General features: G+C 31.7%; 1 protein-coding gene across 11 annotated transcripts in view; it reads right to left on the bottom strand.

The window, feature by feature from the left end:
- Positions 1–4,612: 4,612 nt before the first annotated feature.
- The window catches only part of LOC130893357 (calcium-transporting ATPase sarcoplasmic/endoplasmic reticulum type), a 47,490-nt gene continuing 31,157 nt past the window's right edge, over positions 4,613–20,945 (bottom strand). For 4 of the 11 annotated variants that reach the window (XM_057799378.1, XM_057799379.1, XM_057799382.1 and 1 more), the window contains exons 11-12: positions 20,782–20,899; positions 4,613–5,442 (exon numbers count right to left, since the gene is read on the bottom strand). In XM_057799378.1, the coding sequence (XP_057655361.1) occupies positions 5,414–5,442; positions 20,782–20,899 (147 nt within the window). In that variant the 3' untranslated portion in view covers positions 4,613–5,413. Of the gene's footprint in view, positions 8,544–13,747; positions 20,900–20,945 lie in introns of those variants that run through there. The other 7 variants (XM_057799375.1, XM_057799374.1, XM_057799377.1 and 4 more) reach the window with 2 other exon arrangements.

Genomic DNA, 20,945 nt, shown 5'->3' with positions numbered 1-20,945 from the left:
AAAAAATAAACAGCGGTTACTTGCAATACTGTCGTTCCTTAAATCAATTCGTTTTATTGGTCAAATCTCACAAAACATTTTGAATGATTGCATTTTATTTAGTCTATTTCTCATTTATTGAATTTACTGGTTCATTACTTAAGATTATCTCTATATATCGCTTGAATAATCAGTAGCTTTCACTAAATTATGGGTATTTAGATAGATGGATATTTTACAATTATTCCTTATTACATCAGATTTATTTTGTTTGATCTTGACGGTTTCGATAGGACTCGATTTTTTTGTAATCTTAACCGGATATTGATTTTGATTACTACACTTTACTTTGATTTGTTGTTTGTTTGTAAGTGAATCTAGTCCATTGAAATGTTAGAATTTAAGGATCGAATATTGCATTTTTTAGAGCACGCAATTTTATTTTCGAGACATGTGTGGGGGTCAATAGAAGCTTTACCTCAAGTTTGTGGGGTCGCCACCCTTGTCCCCCGGCCGCCATCTTGTAAAAAGGGGTGCAAACATATTTTTCGCGATATCTCGGAAACTATGAGTCTTACGAAAAATTCGTAGAGACATAATTTGTTGCAAATTGTTTTGCCTACAAAAATTTTTATAAAAACATCGATTTTAACCAATAGAATTTAAAAGTATAGTCATGCAGGATGAAACAGAAAATTCGAGAGTATCTTAGGACAAATTTAAGAACAATGAACATAGAAGACGATGTGGAAATAGAGTTGAAGCAAGTAGAAAAATTAATGGGACAGGTGATAGAGCAAACGCTAGACTTGGAGAAGAAAACAAGCAAGAAAGGATGGTTCGATGAGGAGTGTAAAATGAAACTAATGCGAATAAGTTCAATAAAAACTGACTCGAAAGAAACTAATAGAAAATATGAGCGAAGAGCAGGGAGAGCGTATGCGTGAGGATTTATGCGTCAAGAAAAACCTATACCAGAACTTCTGGTATACGAATATGATGTCTGACGTCATTTTCCAAAATCTACTAAATGATTCATAATCTAATCGCAACTTCCAGGCTCTTCCCCTCTAAATGAACAAGATTACTACTCAAATTAGAGTCTTAAATCTATGTTGCATACAAAGAAAAAATCTTTACTAATTTAAAACACAAAAAACGCCTTAAAATCCCTTTAGAAATAAGCAAACTTGTACGGTTATAAATAGTCAAAAATTTTTGAGGTTATGTTCTGAAATAACCTCTATATTAATTGTCAAATGTAAAAAGCTCATCTAAACAATGAAGAGATACAAAATATTATCGACATTAACAAGGCTATGCATGAGATTTTACAGAATATGAATTATTTTGATTTGATAATTGAAAATTTTGCCACAACTAAATCGAGAAAGAAGAAGTTTATTGAATAAAAATTTTATATAGTTTATGAAATAGGATTTGAATTGATATTTACTTATAATTTGAAATTAATATATTACATTTAAAAGAGCTCGAGTTGATTTTGATCTGACTCGACAGATATCAAGAGAAAATACTCAGAAATTTGAAAATATACTTAAAAGATACTTAGACATGAAAAAGAGAATATACATGCTCAAAAAACTACAAAATATTGAAGAACACTTTAGAAACAAAGAATCGAGAAATTTATACCACGAGTCCAAAATCTCAAGAGTGAATTGTGAATTACCAAGTACCTAATATCAGGGACAACGAGAGATGCAAAAGTTGAAGAGTTCAATACTTTGAAAGAGTATTAAATGGACAAGAAAAAGAACCAGAACAGAAAGAAGATATAGGAGACGAAATAGAAAATTAGTATCTCTTGGAGGAAACAAGTGATAAAGAAATCTTAGAACTGATAGAAAATTTGGAAAACCATGATAGTGCAGGAGAGAATGATATCCCAGCAGAAATTTTCAGGTACGGCGGAGAAGATATATACAGAAAAGAATGTGCAGAATAATACAGAAAATTTTGAATGATGAACAAATTTGTATGATGTGAAAATTATAGAGGGATATCCTTTCTTGAAATGGTAAACAAGGTTTTGGATAAAGTTGAAAGGCTTATAACTCAGTAGATAGAAATAAAATGTATGCTGCCATCAATCTACTAGGAATCCCGAAAAAATTGTGAATTCAGTCAAGATGACATTAGATAACGACTGATCGAATTGTATCAGATTAATTTAGGGTTGAAAAATGGGTCAAAACAAGGAGATCCAATATACAAACAACAGAGCTCATTTATAATAAAAACCAAATAATTGCGCATGCAGACGATTTAGGTTCAATAACCAGAACAAAAAAAGAAATGGAAAGGGCATTCCGCAAACTAGATAAGGCTACAGTAGAAAACAAAGTTTTTGGTGCTAAGACAAAATGTAATTCATAGAAAAGAAATCATAGATATTAAAGTGGGAAAGGACAAACAAAACAAGATAGAAAAGTTTCTGAATTCATATACCTGGGAGCAGCACTGTCAAATAAAAATGAAGAGCGGACAGAAATAAATAAAGAGAATAGCCAAAGGAAGTAAAGCCGCAATTAAGTAAAATCATAAAATCAAAGGAGTTATCTAGATCAGCCAAAATTAGAATATACCAAAAATATTACTACCAGTTACACACGGTGTAATATGGGTTTTAACGAAGGCTGAAGAAATAAAACTAGTTATATGGGAAAGGAAAGTGTAGAGGAAAGTTTTTGGGAAATAAAAACAAGTTAAGGGCTATGGAGAAAGGGAAAACGAAGAACTGAACGAATTGTATAAATACCCATCAATAACAAGATACTTAAAAACACAAAGAGTAAGATAGTTGGGCATATTAAAAGGATACCGGGGAATAGATTTGCATATAAGGTGCTTGAAGATGGAGAAGGAGGTACAATAAGGAGGGGGAAACCACAGAAGAAATGTTTGGAAGCAATTTTGAAGGATATTGGAGAAGAATTGTGAACTCAGATAGATGAGAAAAGAAAAATAAATCATGAGACTTAAAGGCCTGTAGTTACTGTAAATATATATAAAAGGACTCCCCATAGAGGAAACCCCAGAGTTGACAAAGGGGCCAAGCCTGGGCCAGTCCTCGGAAGCCTAGCTTCGGCGTACCTGTATTGGCCCATTCGTGGGCCAGGCTACTTAACTCAGCTTCGGCCATACCAATGATTACCCAAGCTCGGGCCAAGGCTGGGATACCCAGTCTTGGCCATTTGTTGACAACCCAGGCTTGGACATTCATTGGGGACCCAAGCTTCGGCTGTTCGGTCACATATGGCGTGGTTCGAGTATTTTCGCCCGTCGGCAGCCATACTTTTTTTATTATGGTTCTGATCAATCCGATCTATAGTTTATTCAGTGTGTGTGTTTTTTATTATTTATTACTACTAAAAGTAACTATGTCTGATGCGTATTTTCCAGTTCAAAGATGGCGTGCATTGAATAGAGAAAAAAAACTAACTCAATTGTGACGGGCAAAGCTTGAATAATTTAAGTGTGAACTTCAGCTCTGTGATTGAGGTTAACGATAGTGGTACAAACTTGTGCAATCTACAAGCGTTTAATATTTTTATTTAACTAATTAATTGATTTAAAATCAAAAAAATCAAAGTAAATAAATGAAATAAAGATAAAAAGTTATGTAACGAATAAGTCTTGGTATTTAAGCTTGGCTCAGTCATGGCGATCAAGCTTGGCCCATCGTTATCACTCCAGAGATTTATCAAGTCTGGACCAAGCCTGACTTACAAGCTTGGCCCAGAGTTCTACATGGTTGGGCCAAGCTTGAGCGCTTGGAATTTTCCTCTATGGGTCAATAAAAGAATGTTTTTGTGCTAAAAATATCCTTTTTTATATAGAAATTATTATTTTAATTAATTAGTACATTTGAAGGGAGTTTTTTTATCAAAATAGAATACAATAATAAAATACGTGGGGACAGACTGTCACTTTTAATACTGAACACTATGTTGCGATTATGGAAAGTTTTTTGGATCTTCAAATTTCAAGAATGGAGAATTCTAAGACTTGGTTTCAATAAGATACCAGTCATAGGTAAAATGACTCCATGGTGGTTGTGAAACAGATGTTTCAAGGTAGACTGATTTCGAAAAGAACACAAAATTTCCTTCAGGATGCTTTTTCTTTATGAACTACATTAATTTAGATCTAAAAAACTCTTTATCATATATTTTGGCGGTCATAGACTTTCCAAAAGGACAAATGTATGCTGAAGAAAGACCAGAAAGAAAGTTTTCAACGAAATTATGTTCTTTTAGAATGTTGCCAACATATTTATTACGGATTTTGAATTTTCTACCCAATTTTCGCAAACAGATTTCCATTTTTCCGTGATCCGCTTTAACGAAAGCTTCTCTCTTCTTTTTTCGGAAGCCTTTACACCTATACCTAGAAGATATTTTGTACAAGACTTTAAATCACATTTTTTTGTTCTTCTCACTTTATAGCTGATCTGGTTAGGATATTTTAGATTGTCTTAGACCTGGAGTGTTTCTCCATCAGAGATGTATTAATAAAATATATCCCCTTGCAAATGGGGTTTCCTATATAGATTCTCCGTTGCCGCTGTAGGTTTAGGATGAAATGTGGTAATAAAATAAAAAACTTATAAATTTACGACAGCCAGAAAGCCGTCACTTTATTTACACAAATAATCTTGTTTTACAAAACTGATGTAAATTACAATGTATAACTTATACATGGTTGCTCATACAAGTGCAACCTTACTCAATCGAGACCAGCTCAAACCGTCGTATTCCTCCAAAATATGACAATTGCCCAATCTCATCTCAATCCCAAACATGTAAACATATTTGATTAGTACAAACCGACTTTAATTGAAACCAGGTAAAGCGTTTATATAAAATTAATATCGAACTAACACCCACGGCTAAAATTTAACTAAACTAAAAACAACGTGGAGCGACAACAATCAGGGGAGGTGCGAGGAGGCTACTTCCCCCTCTCTTGTAAATTCCGGTCTGTGCTGATCTCAAATTATCGACGTTTTACACCACGTTGGGGGCAAAACAATAACAATTTCTATTTCCAAATTTGTCTTAGTTATATGTACACTTTTTTGATTATATCGAGTCTTTGTATGCCAGCGTCTCCATTACATCAAGACAATTGATTTTTTTGCTGAAGTCGGACATACCTGGTTCATACAAAGACTCTGAAGAAATGAAATTTAAACCAAATCACAGGTTGAATCAAAAATATAGCGAAAAATAAATAAAGCGATTGTGATTTTAGCAAAAAATAAATTGCATATTTGCTAGCGAGTAAAAATAAATGGATGCTAAAAGCTATCCGTTAGAAAAATAAATAAGAAAAAGCCAACAATGTCTTTTAAACATTAATCTAGAAAGATATTTTAGAAAGCTAGGAGTCATAGTGTGCTGCAGCTTTACCATCTATCAACAACGACTTCACCAACTGAAAAAGAACCAAAATTGTTAGTGTGTTTTTGTAGTTGTTAGAAATATAATTTTATATTAGTGAAAATAAAATTGTAAGCAATAAAAAATGCCAGTTTGTATCTCATACAATCTGATTTTTCAATTTCTCCAAAGCTGAGTTAGATTCAAGAAATCGCTATCGTATTAACTTTTTAAATAGAAAATATTCTATTAAACTATTTTTATAAAGTGTATACTACACCTAGGAACGTATGAAATAGAAGACGAAGATCTCTGGAAACTGAAGCCATCCTACATTCTAGACTTTTGGAGTGGAATTAACAGATCAGCTGACGACACAATAGATCCTTTAGTCATTATTAGTGACAGATAACTCAATAATTAATTTCAGTTGAAATAAAAGTGTACTTAATGCCTTCTCAGTTAAATGAAATTCAGAAAACTGCTATTATTGCCAAATTGGAAGATGACTGATCTATCACAGGACTTGCACGAAGACATTGGATCTGCAGGAAGGAAAATTTCAAATAACGCACAAGACGTATACTTTTTCAAGAGAACATCCCTTTGAATCGACTTTCCAGGATCCCGTCCTACGGTATTTAGACGAATTGAAGCTTCGGATTTGAAAAACTATGCAAGTGCTAGAAAAGCATTGCCTTCAAATGTGTGCAAGTACTTAATTATGTGTATCGTGATCCAGACTTTTGGGAACGAATGGAACAGTTAAAAAAACATTCAATTCGTACGTATCCGCGTTTACAGACCATCAAATTCAAAATTGGAAGAGCAATATGGAAGATGACTGGTCTATCCCAAGATTCGCAACTCATCTAGGTCTTTATACGAGTACTGTAGCCAGAGTTGAGAAGCGATGAAAACAAGACGGAATTTTGCTCCGAAAAGTTAAGTCTGCAGGAACGAAAATTGCAAAGAATCCACAAGATGTTGCATTGGTTATTTTTTCAAGAGAACTTCCCTTTGAATCGACTTTAAGCTTCGGATTTGAAAAACCATGCAAGTACTAGGAAAGCATTGCTTTCAAATGTGTGCAAGCAATCCAGAGTTATGTTGCACTTAGTTATATGTATCGTGATCTGGGAAGGAATGGTCTTCACGGTTGAAAAAACATTCAAGTCGTGCAATGACGGACGTATCCGCGTTTACAGACCATCAAATTCAAGATTGGAAAAGCAATATGTTGACAGTAAATTATCAGCAAATGTATCGGCTTGGATGAGTATTAATGGGCCTGGCGTTTGTTGGAGAATTGTTTGCAAGGTTCATGTCTGAAGTTCAACTCAATATTCTAGACAACATTATACTGCCATCGGTAAATCAAACTCAATAATGGTTTCGACAAAACAATATTGAGACTTTAGCGTGGCCCACAAATAGTCCTGATATAAATTCCATTGATAATTTATGAGGGTTGTTTCGAAAACAAAAATTTATAAGTGATTGAAAAGAATGGAGCTTTAATTAATTACTAACAAATTTGTTTTTCTGTTTAATTATTTATTGCCAATTATTTTTAATTTTGTAATGAAGCTAGATATGTTATTCTTCTTTCCTTTATCTATATAATTACGCAGTTAAATGGAAATTTGGACGGCTCTTAATTGTTCTAAATTATTCTAAATGCATTTGAATAGAAGATTCTTTAGACAAATTCCGCAAAATGTTGATAATTTTAATGATTTCAATTCCTTCTTATCGTTCGACTTGGTGACGTGCTTCGACGTTGTGAATATCACATAGGGGGGATGCGTTTGGAAAGCAATAAGGAGATAGAAGCCTTCATGCGCGATGGGTACGTGATAAACCGCGATATTTTACGAAAAAGGCATTCGAAAGCTTCTGAAGAGGTGGCAAAAGGGTGAAGATCTAGAAAAAGTGTAACTTAATAATAGAATTTTTTTTAGAAAACTTCCGGTTTATATTTGACCCACCCTCGTATTATTGGTGCAAATTTTTATTGAATTTATTCCAATTTATAGACAGTCCCTATATATAATCTTATAGTGTTATATCACAATTTTAATATTGAAAAATCAGATGAATATTGAATATTTTTAGTTAGCAGAAAGAAGCTGTTAGTTTATGAAGCTCTTTATAGTCCAGGAGATGTCAATTTAAAAAGTGCATGATTTTTTTTATGGAGTTTAAAACTATAGAAATTGAAAACGCGTGGTTTGCGTGAATTTGCAAAGCAAGAATAATATTTAAAAAAATTAATTATTAAAAAAATCGAAAAATGTTTCTCTTTCGTAGTATGAAATGGTTTGTCTAAAGTGTATTCGATAGAAAAGTTCATTCTCTTTCAGAAAAAACCAATTTTTTTGGCTGGAAGAGTCAGGCAAGTCTTTTTTGAACGTGTGTTGAGGGAGTACAAATTATTTTCATTACAGACAAATAGTATTTCCAAGAGAAACATTTATTCTAGATTATTCTATTTACCGAAAATGAGTTCAGAGTCGATGGATTTTAACCTGGTTTACTGGATATTTCCGGCCGTTTCTGAGCCGGTAAACTAAGATAATCTTAGAATAGACATTAAAACGAATAAAATAAAAAAAATAACGTTACGTAACGAGGGAGAAGTTTCCTCCCTCATCACACACTATAAAAAAAGTCTTGCCTGACTCTTCCGGTCAAAAAAATTGGTTTGCGTAATTTTTTTCCAAAACGGAATAAAATTTTATATCGGATACACAGGCAAACCATTTCATACCACGAGAGAGAAACATTTATCGATTTTTTTAATAATTAATCTCCGGCTTTGCAAATCCACGCACACGTTTTCAATTCCTATAGTTTGGGACTATAAATCTTGATAAAAATACACTATATGAGTGGACTTTTTAGAATGACAGCTCCCAGACTATTAAACCCAAATAAAAAATCAGATTTAAATTTTTTTTTCGTTATTTTCAGTAATTTAAAAAATATATAAATTCATAGACAAACTGGCTATAAAAGCAACTGACAGTGTTATTCTTTTAATAAAAAAAAATCCATTCCTGGTAGAAAAAAGGCACTCTTTTTATCACTCCAAAACTCGGCTCGATTAGTCTCCTTGACGAGCTATTTACATTCTGCATATTGATTGGGGTACTGCGAAAAATGAAAAAAATCAGATAACTTACTATATAAATACCTACACAGTAAAAATATATTTCTATTCAATACTTACACATTGGCTTCACAGATGGAGCTTTCAAATAAAAAACCTCAAAAAATCTGTTAGTATAGTTCATATACAGAGCGAGTCAACAATACAATTTATTATAATCCATTTGTTCATATATTTAGATGCGAATACGATTTATAGAGGTTAACCTTATTTTTATTACTTTCAGGTATAATTACTTCATATTCTAAACGAATTAGGTATGAAAATGTGTGGATGGATGTTAAACAATCCAATCTTCTTTCAACTCTAATAGTTTACCCTTTATTTTTCACGATTTAGTTAACTATCTAACCAACCTAATTTTTAAAACGGTCCTCAGAGCTACGTGTGAACCACTACCAATTTACATTGAGGTTGCCCCATAGAGAAAATAGTAAATATAGAGAAAGTGAGGTGTGAAAGATTGTTGAAGTGAACTCAAACAACTGGTAGATAGAGAAAGAACATCGGTGTACTACTCTCTATTTCTCTCTACTCTATTCCGATTGGATCGAAATGACGTTGAAGTTTCAAGTGGCAAAAGAGGAGAATCATAAATTTTGATTTTATTGGTGAGTAGAAGAAAATAGAGTGGTATATGGAAGCTTTTTCTCTCTCGTCCAATAGTGCAATTCTATTTATATTCCACTCACACTATTAATATTTTTTCTATCGGTTACGCGTACTAACCTAACCTAACCTTTTTGAACTAACCTAAAATGCTATCGCGATAACCTTGTTAGGCAAAGGAAAATGGTTTTTGCTTTCCTGGAGGTCCTTTCTTTGAGTGAAAACTATTCTTTCTACAATATTTTTGCTTTTGAGGTTTGATAATCTATTCAAATTCGGAAAAGTAGCTAGAGCAAAACAAGACCAGAAACATCAAAAACGAAACAACTCTTGAAGACCAAAAAATTAAAATTCTCAAGCGGAACTCGGGAAAAACACAAGTAGACCGAGACAGAAACGAAAACATCAAACGATTTTGTGACGTAGATAATATTAATGAATGGGTCTTATAGCGTAAAAAATAATGTAACCAACATTTAAAAATCAAGAATGGGAAAATAGCAAGGGATAAATCTCCAATTGGAACAAAGAGTAGAGGCCGACCATAGAAGAGGTGGAGTGACAATCTGGAACCAAGATTAGGAAATGTATCGAAGGAGGAATACGCGTTAGACCTATTATGGAAGAAAAAAGAAGAAGAAATTTAATCTACCGTGACATATTCAAGTGTAAAACAACTTAACCTCAAAATATTTGATTCGATTTATATTTATAAGAGAGAATATTCAAAAGAATCTTTTTTTTTTCAAGTTTTCTCAACTCAAATATGCGAAGTATGCATAAGAAAAATTTTTCATTTAGTTGTGAGAATTCGACTGGAAACGAAATTTGTTTTATTTGAACCCGGACATTTATAAATGGCGATTTGTCGTCATAACTAAAATGGCGATGACATGTATGAACGTAGCTAACCTAATTTATTGTAAATCTTGTAACTGATTTCACTAATTTTTTAATTAACGGCTATGTGAACGAAAGCTATGAAAAACTAAATATATATAGGGTGTATTATTCAAAATAATTTTGTTGTTTTGTATACCCTACATAATTTTAATCGACTAAGCATCTGGGGCGATCTATTTGAAAAAATATTTTTTTTGTAAAACTAAGGGAGTTTCGTTAATTTATGAACACATTGTATAATTAAACAGTGATATCGTATTTTCGATTAACTTTATTTTAAATATTCCATTCTGTTTAATAAAATTTAAAAATATGCACAAAATTTTTGTCTGAAACTTTGTTTAAAAATTGTTATGATAAAGTGTGAATAATTTATTATGAATGTGCAACATTTTTTTCTTTAAGTAAACATACTGTAAAGTGAAGTGGACTAAGCATTTGGTAAAAATCTCTCAGCGTCATTTATATAACTACTGAAAGCTTGGAATATAAAAATTACTGTAAAACTAAAAAATACCATTGAAGAGATATTCTGTATATTTTAGAATTTATTTTTTCATCAGGACATGTGTTAGGTGACTCGCCCTGTACGTTACAGTTTTTTATAATTCACTAAACATGTTATTACTGCACATACATGCAAAAAGTGGTTACAATTTTTTTTATTTCGCCGGAGAAGTTCTAGATGGTAGTGTTTCTGCAGGACAGATTTAAGGCTTTAAGGTATTTCCAACCATAAGTAATTTTTAAACCAACTTATTGTTACATTTTCAGAATAAACTAGGCAAGAAAATTGGGAAAATCACAAAAAGAGCTGATGAAAATTGATTCATTAGGAATATAAGTAGAAGTAGTGTATGGGAATAAAAATATAGAAAACGAAGGTTGACAATTGAGATAAAAGAGTGAAAATAGAAATGAATGATTGAAGATGAATAGAAATGATTAGAAAAAAAAAAGAGAAATACCAGAAGAAAATGAAGAGAAATAAGAGAACGAAAATAAATATGAATAGGAAGAAATAAATAAAAATGGAGAGAAACAAGTGGAAATAGAGATGAATAAATCAAGATAAACAAGAAAGGTGATATATGGAGACAATGGAAAATAAATGAGGATGTAGAGAAATTAATGGGAATAAAAAATATGGGAAATGAAGGTTGAAAATGGAGATAAACGAGTGGAAATAGAAATAAATATTTGAAGATGAATTGAAATGATAATGCTAAATAAATACAAACAAAAAAATTAATGAAAATGAACAGAAATAAAAGAAGAAGATGAAGAGAAATAAAAGAAAATGTAGGGAAATATAAGAAGAGAACGAAAATAAAAGTAGAATATGAAATGGAAATGGAGAGAAATAAGTTGAAATGGAGATAAATAAATCATTATGAACGCAAAAGGTGATAATAAATGGAGACAATGAAAAATAAATGAGGATGGAGAGAAATTTATGAAAATGAAAAGAAATATATAGAAAACGGAGAAAATGGTTGAAAATGGAGATAAACAAATGGAAGTAGAAATAAATGATTGGAAATAGATAGAAATTATGATGATAAATAAATAGAAGCGAAAAAAATGAAAATGATTAAAAATAAACCAACATAACAAGAAATTAATGGAAATCAATAGGAATACATGTAAATGGAAAAAAATGGATAGAAACAAGTGGAAATAGAGATGAATAAATCAAGAGGAAGATTAGATCGTAGCAATGATTGAAGGACAAAATTCCTCTCTTGCCAGACTGAATTTAAAACTAAACAAAATGACAGGCATCCTTACAAGCCAAAAGTGATGAGTGGAAATGATCCATTTAAACAATTAGATTAAGTGATTAGGGTGGCAAAAGAGCAAGAGAGGGACCAGAAAAATTCTGCTGTTTCCCAATCAGCTTTCAAGAGATGGCAGATGAAGAATGGGAATAAAAGAGGAAGATTATGGTAAATGAAAATGGTAAATAAAAGAGGAAGATTATGGTAAATGATTGAAGGGCAAAATTTCTCTCCCGCCAGACTGAAATTAGAGTAAGAGAAAATGACATGCATCGTCACAGGACAAAAGTGAAAATTATTCATCGAAACAATTGGATTAAGTCATTAAGGTGGCAAGAGAGGCACAAGAACAATTCTATTTCCCAACCGGCTACCAACAGATCGCAGTTAAAGAAAAGTTATTGTTACATTTTTAAAATAGACCTGGCAAGGAAAATTACAAATCAAGCGGATGAAAATTGATCCTTTAGAAATATAAATAGAAGGAGACAATGAAAAATAAATGAGGATGAAGAGAATTGAAAGTCAATAGAAATAAAGAAAACGAATGGTTGAAAATTGAGAGAAACAAGTAGAAATAGACATAAATGATTGAGGATGAATAAAAATGATGATAAATGTATAGAAATAAAAGATAACGAAAATTTAGTAACGAATGAAAATAAAAAATGAATGAGGAGGAAATAAGGAAAGGTGGATCAGAAAAATTCTGCGGTTTCACAGCCATAGGAAGGCAGTTAAAGAATGGTAACCAAAGAGGAAGATTAGATCCTGGAAAATGATTAATAGACGAAATTCCTCTTCTACTCGACTTAAATTAGCACTAAAGAAAATGACAAGCACACCCTTAGACGATTACCATTTGATTTATCATCTGCAAAATACCGGAGAGGATCTAGATGGTAACTGTGGTTTCTACAAGACGTGCTTTTCAACTATAGATATTTTGGTTTGTTTTTCTTAATACCAGAACAAAAAATGGAAGACTGTGAGATTTATGGGGACCTTGCCAACCGAATAGTAAACTGTATGGTGTTGGATGATAGATCAAAGGACAAAATTCCTTTCCTATTCAACTCAAATTAGAGCTAAAGAAAATGATAGGATATTCGTCTACAGAACACAGGAAAGAATCTAGATAATAGATGCGATTTCTTCAAGACAAGTTAAGGGGTTAACTACATGTTTTATGCAATTATGCCCAACTCTAAGACTTTTTGGTTTGTTTTCCTTAATACCAGAATAAAGAATGAAGGACGGGAAGGTTGTGAGGTTTATCGAGACGTTACTATCCAAAAAGTGAACAGTACAAAGTTTAAGTTAAGAATTCGCTTCTTTCAGGGTTTTCCAATTGAGTTAATGAGTTTATTACGTTCTGATCACACTGTATGTAGTTACAATCATGAATCAGGATATTAAATCGAGTTTTAATAAAAGGTATGTTGCATAATTGTCGAATAAAAACGGTAAAATATGTATAGCAACTTTCTCTTTCCGAAGAAAATGAGAAATATGATGGTTCTTGCGAAGAGAAGTTTTTATTACTCAATGATTTTATTCATAAAAATATTTTCTTACATTTGAATTAATTCCTCGCAACGCATTAGTCATATTATGTAATATACATTTATTATGTAAACAATTAAAATTGTTTTGTGTTCAAAAATAAAAATGGTTTGCGCATAAAAACAGAAGATGTGAGGATTTTTTTAAAAAATGTGAAAATTTGCAGTACTAGGTTAAAAATTTTGATTTCTGGAATAAATAGTGTGGCAGGGTCTTCTTTATATCAATATTTTTTTCATTTAATTTTATTTTTTATATTTGGGCAAAATATTAACCTAAAAATCGGCGGAGTGTCATCAAAAACATCACAAAAAGAAAATCAAAAATTCATTTTTCTTTTTATTTAAATTCAACACGGCCCATTACAATATTTACATATAATTTATTTAAATATCGAAATACGTGAGCAAAGCTCAATGTAAAATACGTATTTCGAAAAAAAAAATAGAAAACTTGCACCAACCTCGAGAAACTCAACAAAATCACCCTTTAAACTGATTTGAATTTCTCGGATTGTATAAGGGGCTGTAATAAACACAGTGCAAGTCAAAAAGTAGACAAAAGTAATGAAAAAAAAAAAAATAAAAAAGATTCGAAATATTCACTTTTGAACTCCGTTTAAGTTTTATTTTATCTTGAAGGGAGTTTCTCTACGACTTTTTGACAAACTCTGCAATAGGTCATTAATTGATAATTAAAACATCTCCAGACCTTAAAAAAAATGGGTAGAAATGTACTATTTATACATTGAATATATTATTTAAAATTATGTAATTTCATATAAATAAATTAACCCCAAGAAACTATTTTCACAAGAGGCGTAGATCACATTTGATATATTACAAAAAAAAATATTCGTGGGCCACTACATTCTCGATGGTTAAAAAACTTTCTTTGCTTGTGAATTAAATGAAAAAGTAGGCACCTATCGAGTTTATTTTTAAAATATTTGTATTTTGCCAAATACAAATCAATTCATTTCTATGGAGAAGCTATCCTTTAGAATCCTTTGAAAACTGTAGCCTTTGTATATTTTTACATTGTCATTGAGATATGTTTGAAAACTGACTTGACAGTACCATTTTCAAAAATCCTTAGGACAAACATTTCGAAAAAATGTAAATTAGATTAGAGAGACATAAATTAACATCTAATAGTACTTTACGTCTACCCAGAAAGTTTCTAGACATTCTGTATTCAATACTAAACTGAAGAAACAGCGTTATTTGAGATTTAGAACTAAGATATTTATCTAAATCTGTTACCGGTTTGGTAAAATTGCATCTAAAGAATATTTTTTCAAATAAAAGTACAGATTTCAAACAACAAGTTTTTATCCTGGTACAGCTTTGGAAACAGTGACCTGAATCCCACTTCCACGAGAACTTAACCTCGATAATAGTTTCAAAAAGAAGCTGCTTCAAGTTTTGGACAACTAACTTTCTACTTAGATACTTGAAAAAAGAAGAATTAACACTAAAGACCTTAGAATAGTTGGAAACATCCACTGGAAGCAATCCGCAGACCTTAGAATCGAAGGAGAACAAACAAAAAAAAGGAAACAATGAGAGAAGACTAGGAAATAAGGGCAAATTAACTTTTAAAGAAAAGAGTGTCGCTTCAAGAGTCACAATCTCTTAAAATAAAAGTTTTCTGTGTCTTGTTTTATAGAGTCGAGTCTTTGAGGTATGAGCAAAAAATTAGAATCATTCAAAATGTGGATTTATAGACATATCACTTGGGCCATCCGGGTAACAAATGGAGAAGTCCACAGAAGTAATGACAATCCTCCAGATATACATTACTACAAGCCATCATGCAAGGCAAAATATTTGGAGAGAGGACTAGGAAGAAGACAAACTTATTAATAACCTGGTTTGATAAAGATTCCCCTAATGATGATCGCCAAGGGTTTGCATACAATGTACCAAACCAGTACCGGTAAACGGCAGCCGCCACAAAAAAATTCTGTAGTTTTAATTTGTTTTTTAGAACGTCCCAGTGTTCTTAGATCATTTTTCTTTGTGTACAATAACTGTTCGTGTTTAGAAAAGTACTTACGAAATCATTAAATTGGAGATAGTAAAACCATGGTTGAAATCGTATACAGTAAATTAGTTTTTTATTAAAAATTCTTTACATCTAAGTATTTTTTATAGATTTTTTGATACCCCACTTTCTGGAAATTGTAAAAAAACTTCTAAATTTAACTATAAAAAAATTTTCCCAATGAATATTCGTGCTATTAAACTAGATGGTACCAACTTTTTGAATTTTTTTCTTTAAATAAAGTACTCAATATGTCTACCATCGAGATAATCAAAAGTAATGTTAGGGCCAATGCACACTGTCTCATTTTTGTATAATAATATATTTTAGTGAAATTATTTTCTCATATAATACATTCCCTAAAATTGAACTACACTAAAACCTAGTAAATATTTTCAATTGTATAAACTTCCCTACTAGAAAATATCACTAACTTATGTGACCAGTTCATATCATTTTTAAATCGATTTTATAATCGAATGAATAGATAGAAAAATTTCAAATCGATACGGTTATATATGAATTTCAATAAAAATGGGTATACTCCGGCTCGAAGGACCAGGAATTGTAAATGTGAATGTTGTTGTAGTGGTAATATATCTATCATAAAAATTTGTATGAATTTCAATTTATTAATCAAAGAAGAACCAATAAACCATTTTTTATGTACACAAAAATAAAAACTAGTGTAATTTTAACTGTTGGTGTAGATTAAAATAAAAAAAAAACAAGACTAGATTTTACTTCAGATCTTCATAGGGCACATTCTCACCCCTATTTATAAGATATGGCTATATTTCCGTATCTGTCCGTCTAGGAGATAATAAAACGTTAGTTTAGCGTTTTCGTGATGGTAGAAACCATTTATCGAGTCTCGGATTACGATGGACTGATTTAAATGAAAATATATTTTTTGGGGGGCTCATTTCGAAATGCAGAAGGAACAGACGTACAGTGAGAAAAAAGTCAATATCATATTAAGAAAAATGTTAATTTAGCGTTTTCGTGAAGGTAGAATCTATATATCGAGGTCATAGATTACGGTTTCGCTAATAACTGGATTGATTGAATGACTTTTTGAACTGGATATATCAATTAAACGTAAATAGTTATTTTGAGGGTCCATTTTTCTCTGCAAATAAGGAAGACGTAAAGTTAGAAGAAAGTCAAAATCATAATAAAAAAACGTTAGTGTAGCGTTTTCATGTTGGTAGAATCCATTTATTGAGGTCCCAGATTTTTACTTTACCAATATCTGGATTAGTTGACTGACTTTTTGAGCTGGATTTATGAATTAAACAAAGTTATAATTTTGAGGCACTCATTTTTAGATCCCTGCTGAGGGAAAAGACGTACAGTCAGAAAGAAAAAAATTATTTTCCACTTTTTTATTTATTAAATTTCTATTTAAATTCGAATTGGGTTCCCTTTTCTGGTAAAGTTAGGTTAGGTTATCTTAATTGGGCTACAATTTGAGAAAAGATATTTTTCTATGAAATACGATATTTCTTTATAATTAAAAGGAATTTCCGATTCCGATGTAATCATAAATCAAGTTCAAAACCGATCAAATTATTAATAAAACCGGAAGTACTATTTCAGATATCTAGATGAATGGATCCCGCTACCTCGAAAACGCTAGATTAGCGCGTTTTTATATATGATTGTAAACCGGGTAGATACGGAATTGGATTTCAAGATTTCTCAGAAGAAGAAGCTACATGTGATCAAAATTATGTACATGGAATTGGGAAAATAAAGAAATTATACGGAAATGGATATGAACCAATCAATATCTGATTAAAATGAAAGAATAACAGATGATTTTGGAAAAGGACTGAATATCAGTGAAATGAAAAAATGGGGGACGATCAAGGAGAGAGAAGAGAGTGATGGAGGTGGCGACAGTCGGATATACGAAAAAAATTAGATGTAAGAATAGAAAAAAAAAGTCAATATTAACAAAAAATTGTATGTATTCATGTCAGCAGAGAGCTCAGTAAGTTCTTAGACCAAAATTTTTCCGAAAATTCTGCACTGGAATGTAAAATATAAATGAAAATATGGTATTTGGAAACCGTCTTCGAAATATTCTTCTTTTTCATATAAAAATATCAAAAAGTTTTATTTTTACTATAAAAACACTACTAGAAATATCAAAATCAGAAATAGTATACAAAATTGAGACAATGTCTGAACAATATATGATGAATCTTTATTATTATTATTATTATTTTAAATGTATATATTCACAAAAAATAACTCGATCATACAATTAAACTAGAAAAATCCGAAGTCACCTTTCACCCGAAACGTATTTTTTTATGTATCAATTACAGACATCTTAAAACATCAGATTTGCCAGAAAAAAAAATAGCAAAATTTGTGAGCGTTTCAGTGAAGAATCATCAAAAAATTTCAAAAAAGAAACATTCACCAGCTACAAGACATCATCACTAAATCGACACAAATACACTATTTGGTCCTTCGAGGCTGTATTTCCGGCCGGTCAGTGCAATTGATGTAGTGGTAGTAAGCAGTGCATTAATACCAACGAAATTTCAACTTAGTAATCACAAGAAAATAAATAAACTGAATGAAGATCTAGAGAAAAGGAGAAAGTTTATTAGAAGGAAAGTTACATCAAGGTCCTGATATTTCTTTTGAAAAAAAGTGTCCAAATAAAAAATGAGCTGCAAAAACAGCACTACATCGACACAACTATACTATTTGGTCTTTCGAGGCTATATTTCCGTCTCTAAGGACCAGAGAAGTTAATTTAAATTCATTTTCAGCTCTAAAGACCAGACAATGCTAGTTAATATTACCAACAGTTCCTGGACAGTTATCACAAGAAATGAATCAACTGAATGAACATCAAAACATGAAGAGGGTACGTTTGTCAACCCCTGTTCTGAAGTTATAATGAAGGTTACACTGAAGTTCAGATATTTATTTGGAAAAAAGTTTGAATCTGAAGAATGAGCTTCAAAACAATCACTGCATCGACACAATTACACTATTTGGTTTGTATTTCCAAGTCGAAGGACCAAATAGTGTAATTTGGATCCATTTCTGGCTCGAGGGACCACAGGGTTCAATTTCAAATGTTGGTGTAGTGGTAGTAAGGCAACGCTTATGATATCCAAAGTATTCACAAGAAAAAGGCGATAATTACAACAAAATATATAGAATAGAAAATATAGAGAATACTCTTCAAGCAAACAATATTTAAGGTATATAAAAATTAATCCAAATATTTAAGATGTCTACGTTACACGAAGGGTTTCCCAAAAGTCCAAAGATGAAACAACAAACAAATGAATAAAAAATTTGACAGTTGAAATTGCATTTTAAAATAATTTACTACACCAAATGTTTTCAATTCAAAGGTAATGTGAAAAGTAACATCTACAATATCCTTAACACGTTGAGTGCCAAGTGATACACATCTATCGTACGACACCCTGGATAAATAGCTACCATGTTCTCCATATTTTGCACCACTCGATGTTTGTTGTTCTTAAACAATCGTATACTGGGTAAAATAAACCCCAAAATTTGATAAATCTTGGGATATATTTGGTAATTAGCCACCGATACCTCCATATTTTGCACCATTCAGTTTTTTGGGGGATTTGGGAAGTGATAAACGCCAATATGTTAAAATCGCAGCCCCTGTCGAGGTTCACAATATTTTAAGAATGATTGACCAGTTGGCTCCCACACTTAGGTAAGCTGAGGTCCAGTAAGTATTTTAAGTAGCCATCAATATATCCGCATTTTTATACCATTGATTATTCTTTTTTTTTGAGTTTTTAACACAAAATCATACATTTGGAGATAATAAAGACCCTAGACGTTAAATTACCACCCCCTTCGAGGTTCACCCTATTTGAAAACTGAAACAAGTCACCAAAACCAATGATACAACACCACGTTGACTGTCACGTGTATTAAAACTGGTTCGAATTTTTAAGCCATTAAATTTTTTCTTTTTTGAGGTTTTTATAACAAAAACATACCCTGGGAGGTGATAAACATCAAAATCGCTAAATTGTAGCCCCTATTGAAGTTTAAAATAGAAAATGAAATGAGAGTATTAAAATCGATACACATCCTTCAATGTTCGCGTGTATCAAATCTGGTTGGGTCCAGTACGTGACGATTATCATCCCCAATGGTTTTTTGTGAAGTTTACAAAAAAAATTTCACCAGAGGGCCATAAGCCCGAGAGTTTTTACCTCTATTGAGGTGAGGTTTGATAAAAAAAAGGGAAATGTCCTCAAAACCAACACATCAACTATATATATTAACACGCTGATTGCCAAATGTAGGTCTAGTATGTAGGATTTTATGAAACCAACAATATATCAAGATGTTTACTGCCAAAAGTAGTTCTAGTAGGTAGGATTTTATGGAACCAACGACATATCAACACGTTGAGTGCCAAAATCAAGTCTAGTATGTATGATTCTATAAATTCGATTATTCTTTTTGGGATTTGAAACAAATATAATGTACTTATAAATATGACTACTGATGAATTCAATTTCCATATACAATTTCCAAATTTTTTATTCTTATTTTGAATCTCACGGTTCCATCCTAGGACTTTCGAGAAACTCGTCAAACAGTTACATATCCATTTCATTTACACGTTAATTGTTTTTGTTGGTAGTCAATTTAATGCGCGGGCAACATTAGACACACTTCTTTTTCCACTAAAGTCCTAAAGATCACAACAAACCCTATAGGTCACACGACTTGCCTTGTTTCTTCATTTGTCGACTTCTTCAGTTTTTCGAAAAAAAAATATCAAGATATATATACATCTTGATATTTTTATTCGGTGGTGGTTGCTTCTCATACAAGGAAGCTGAGCTTTTGTTAGAATTGCATTTTAGCGGAGTAATGCGGGTGATAAAACACCGTTTCATTATAAAAATTAAAAAAAAAAACGAAATTTAAATTGAAACATCTACGAATAAAAGTTAATATCAACTAGAAGGACTCGAAGTTGATTAGGGAAAATTGTAAAATTTTAAATGAGAGGGGTTTTTAGGTTTTCAAAATCACCAATTATATTATTTCAAATAAATTAATTCATTTTGTATAAAGTTTGTCATCAAATAAATATTTTTACACCCGTTTACACACACTAAGGCTCTATCCTCGTCTAGAAGAGGCGGTATAGTTCGTGAAACACACGCCGCTGGTTTTATTTTTTAAATAGGGCACACACGCAAAAAGCCAAAGAACACAGCCCACATTAGTACCATCCAATGCACAGTGTATATGCAGTTCTCACCGTCTGCAATTTTTCTGGCGACGAATTTCAATGTTTCGTCGAGTAATACTACTGGAATTGAAAATTTCATCACTGTCATCCATTCTTCTATTGTCAATGGACACACCTGGAATACGGCCTATAAAAAAATATAAAAATATACGTTAATGTTTTATTTATTGATC

Source organism: Diorhabda carinulata, chromosome 4 (genome assembly GCF_026250575.1).
Source record: "Diorhabda carinulata isolate Delta chromosome 4, icDioCari1.1, whole genome shotgun sequence".
NCBI classification, from domain to species: domain Eukaryota; kingdom Metazoa; phylum Arthropoda; class Insecta; order Coleoptera; family Chrysomelidae; genus Diorhabda; species Diorhabda carinulata.
This window is presented reverse-complemented; position numbering and strand designations above follow the sequence as displayed.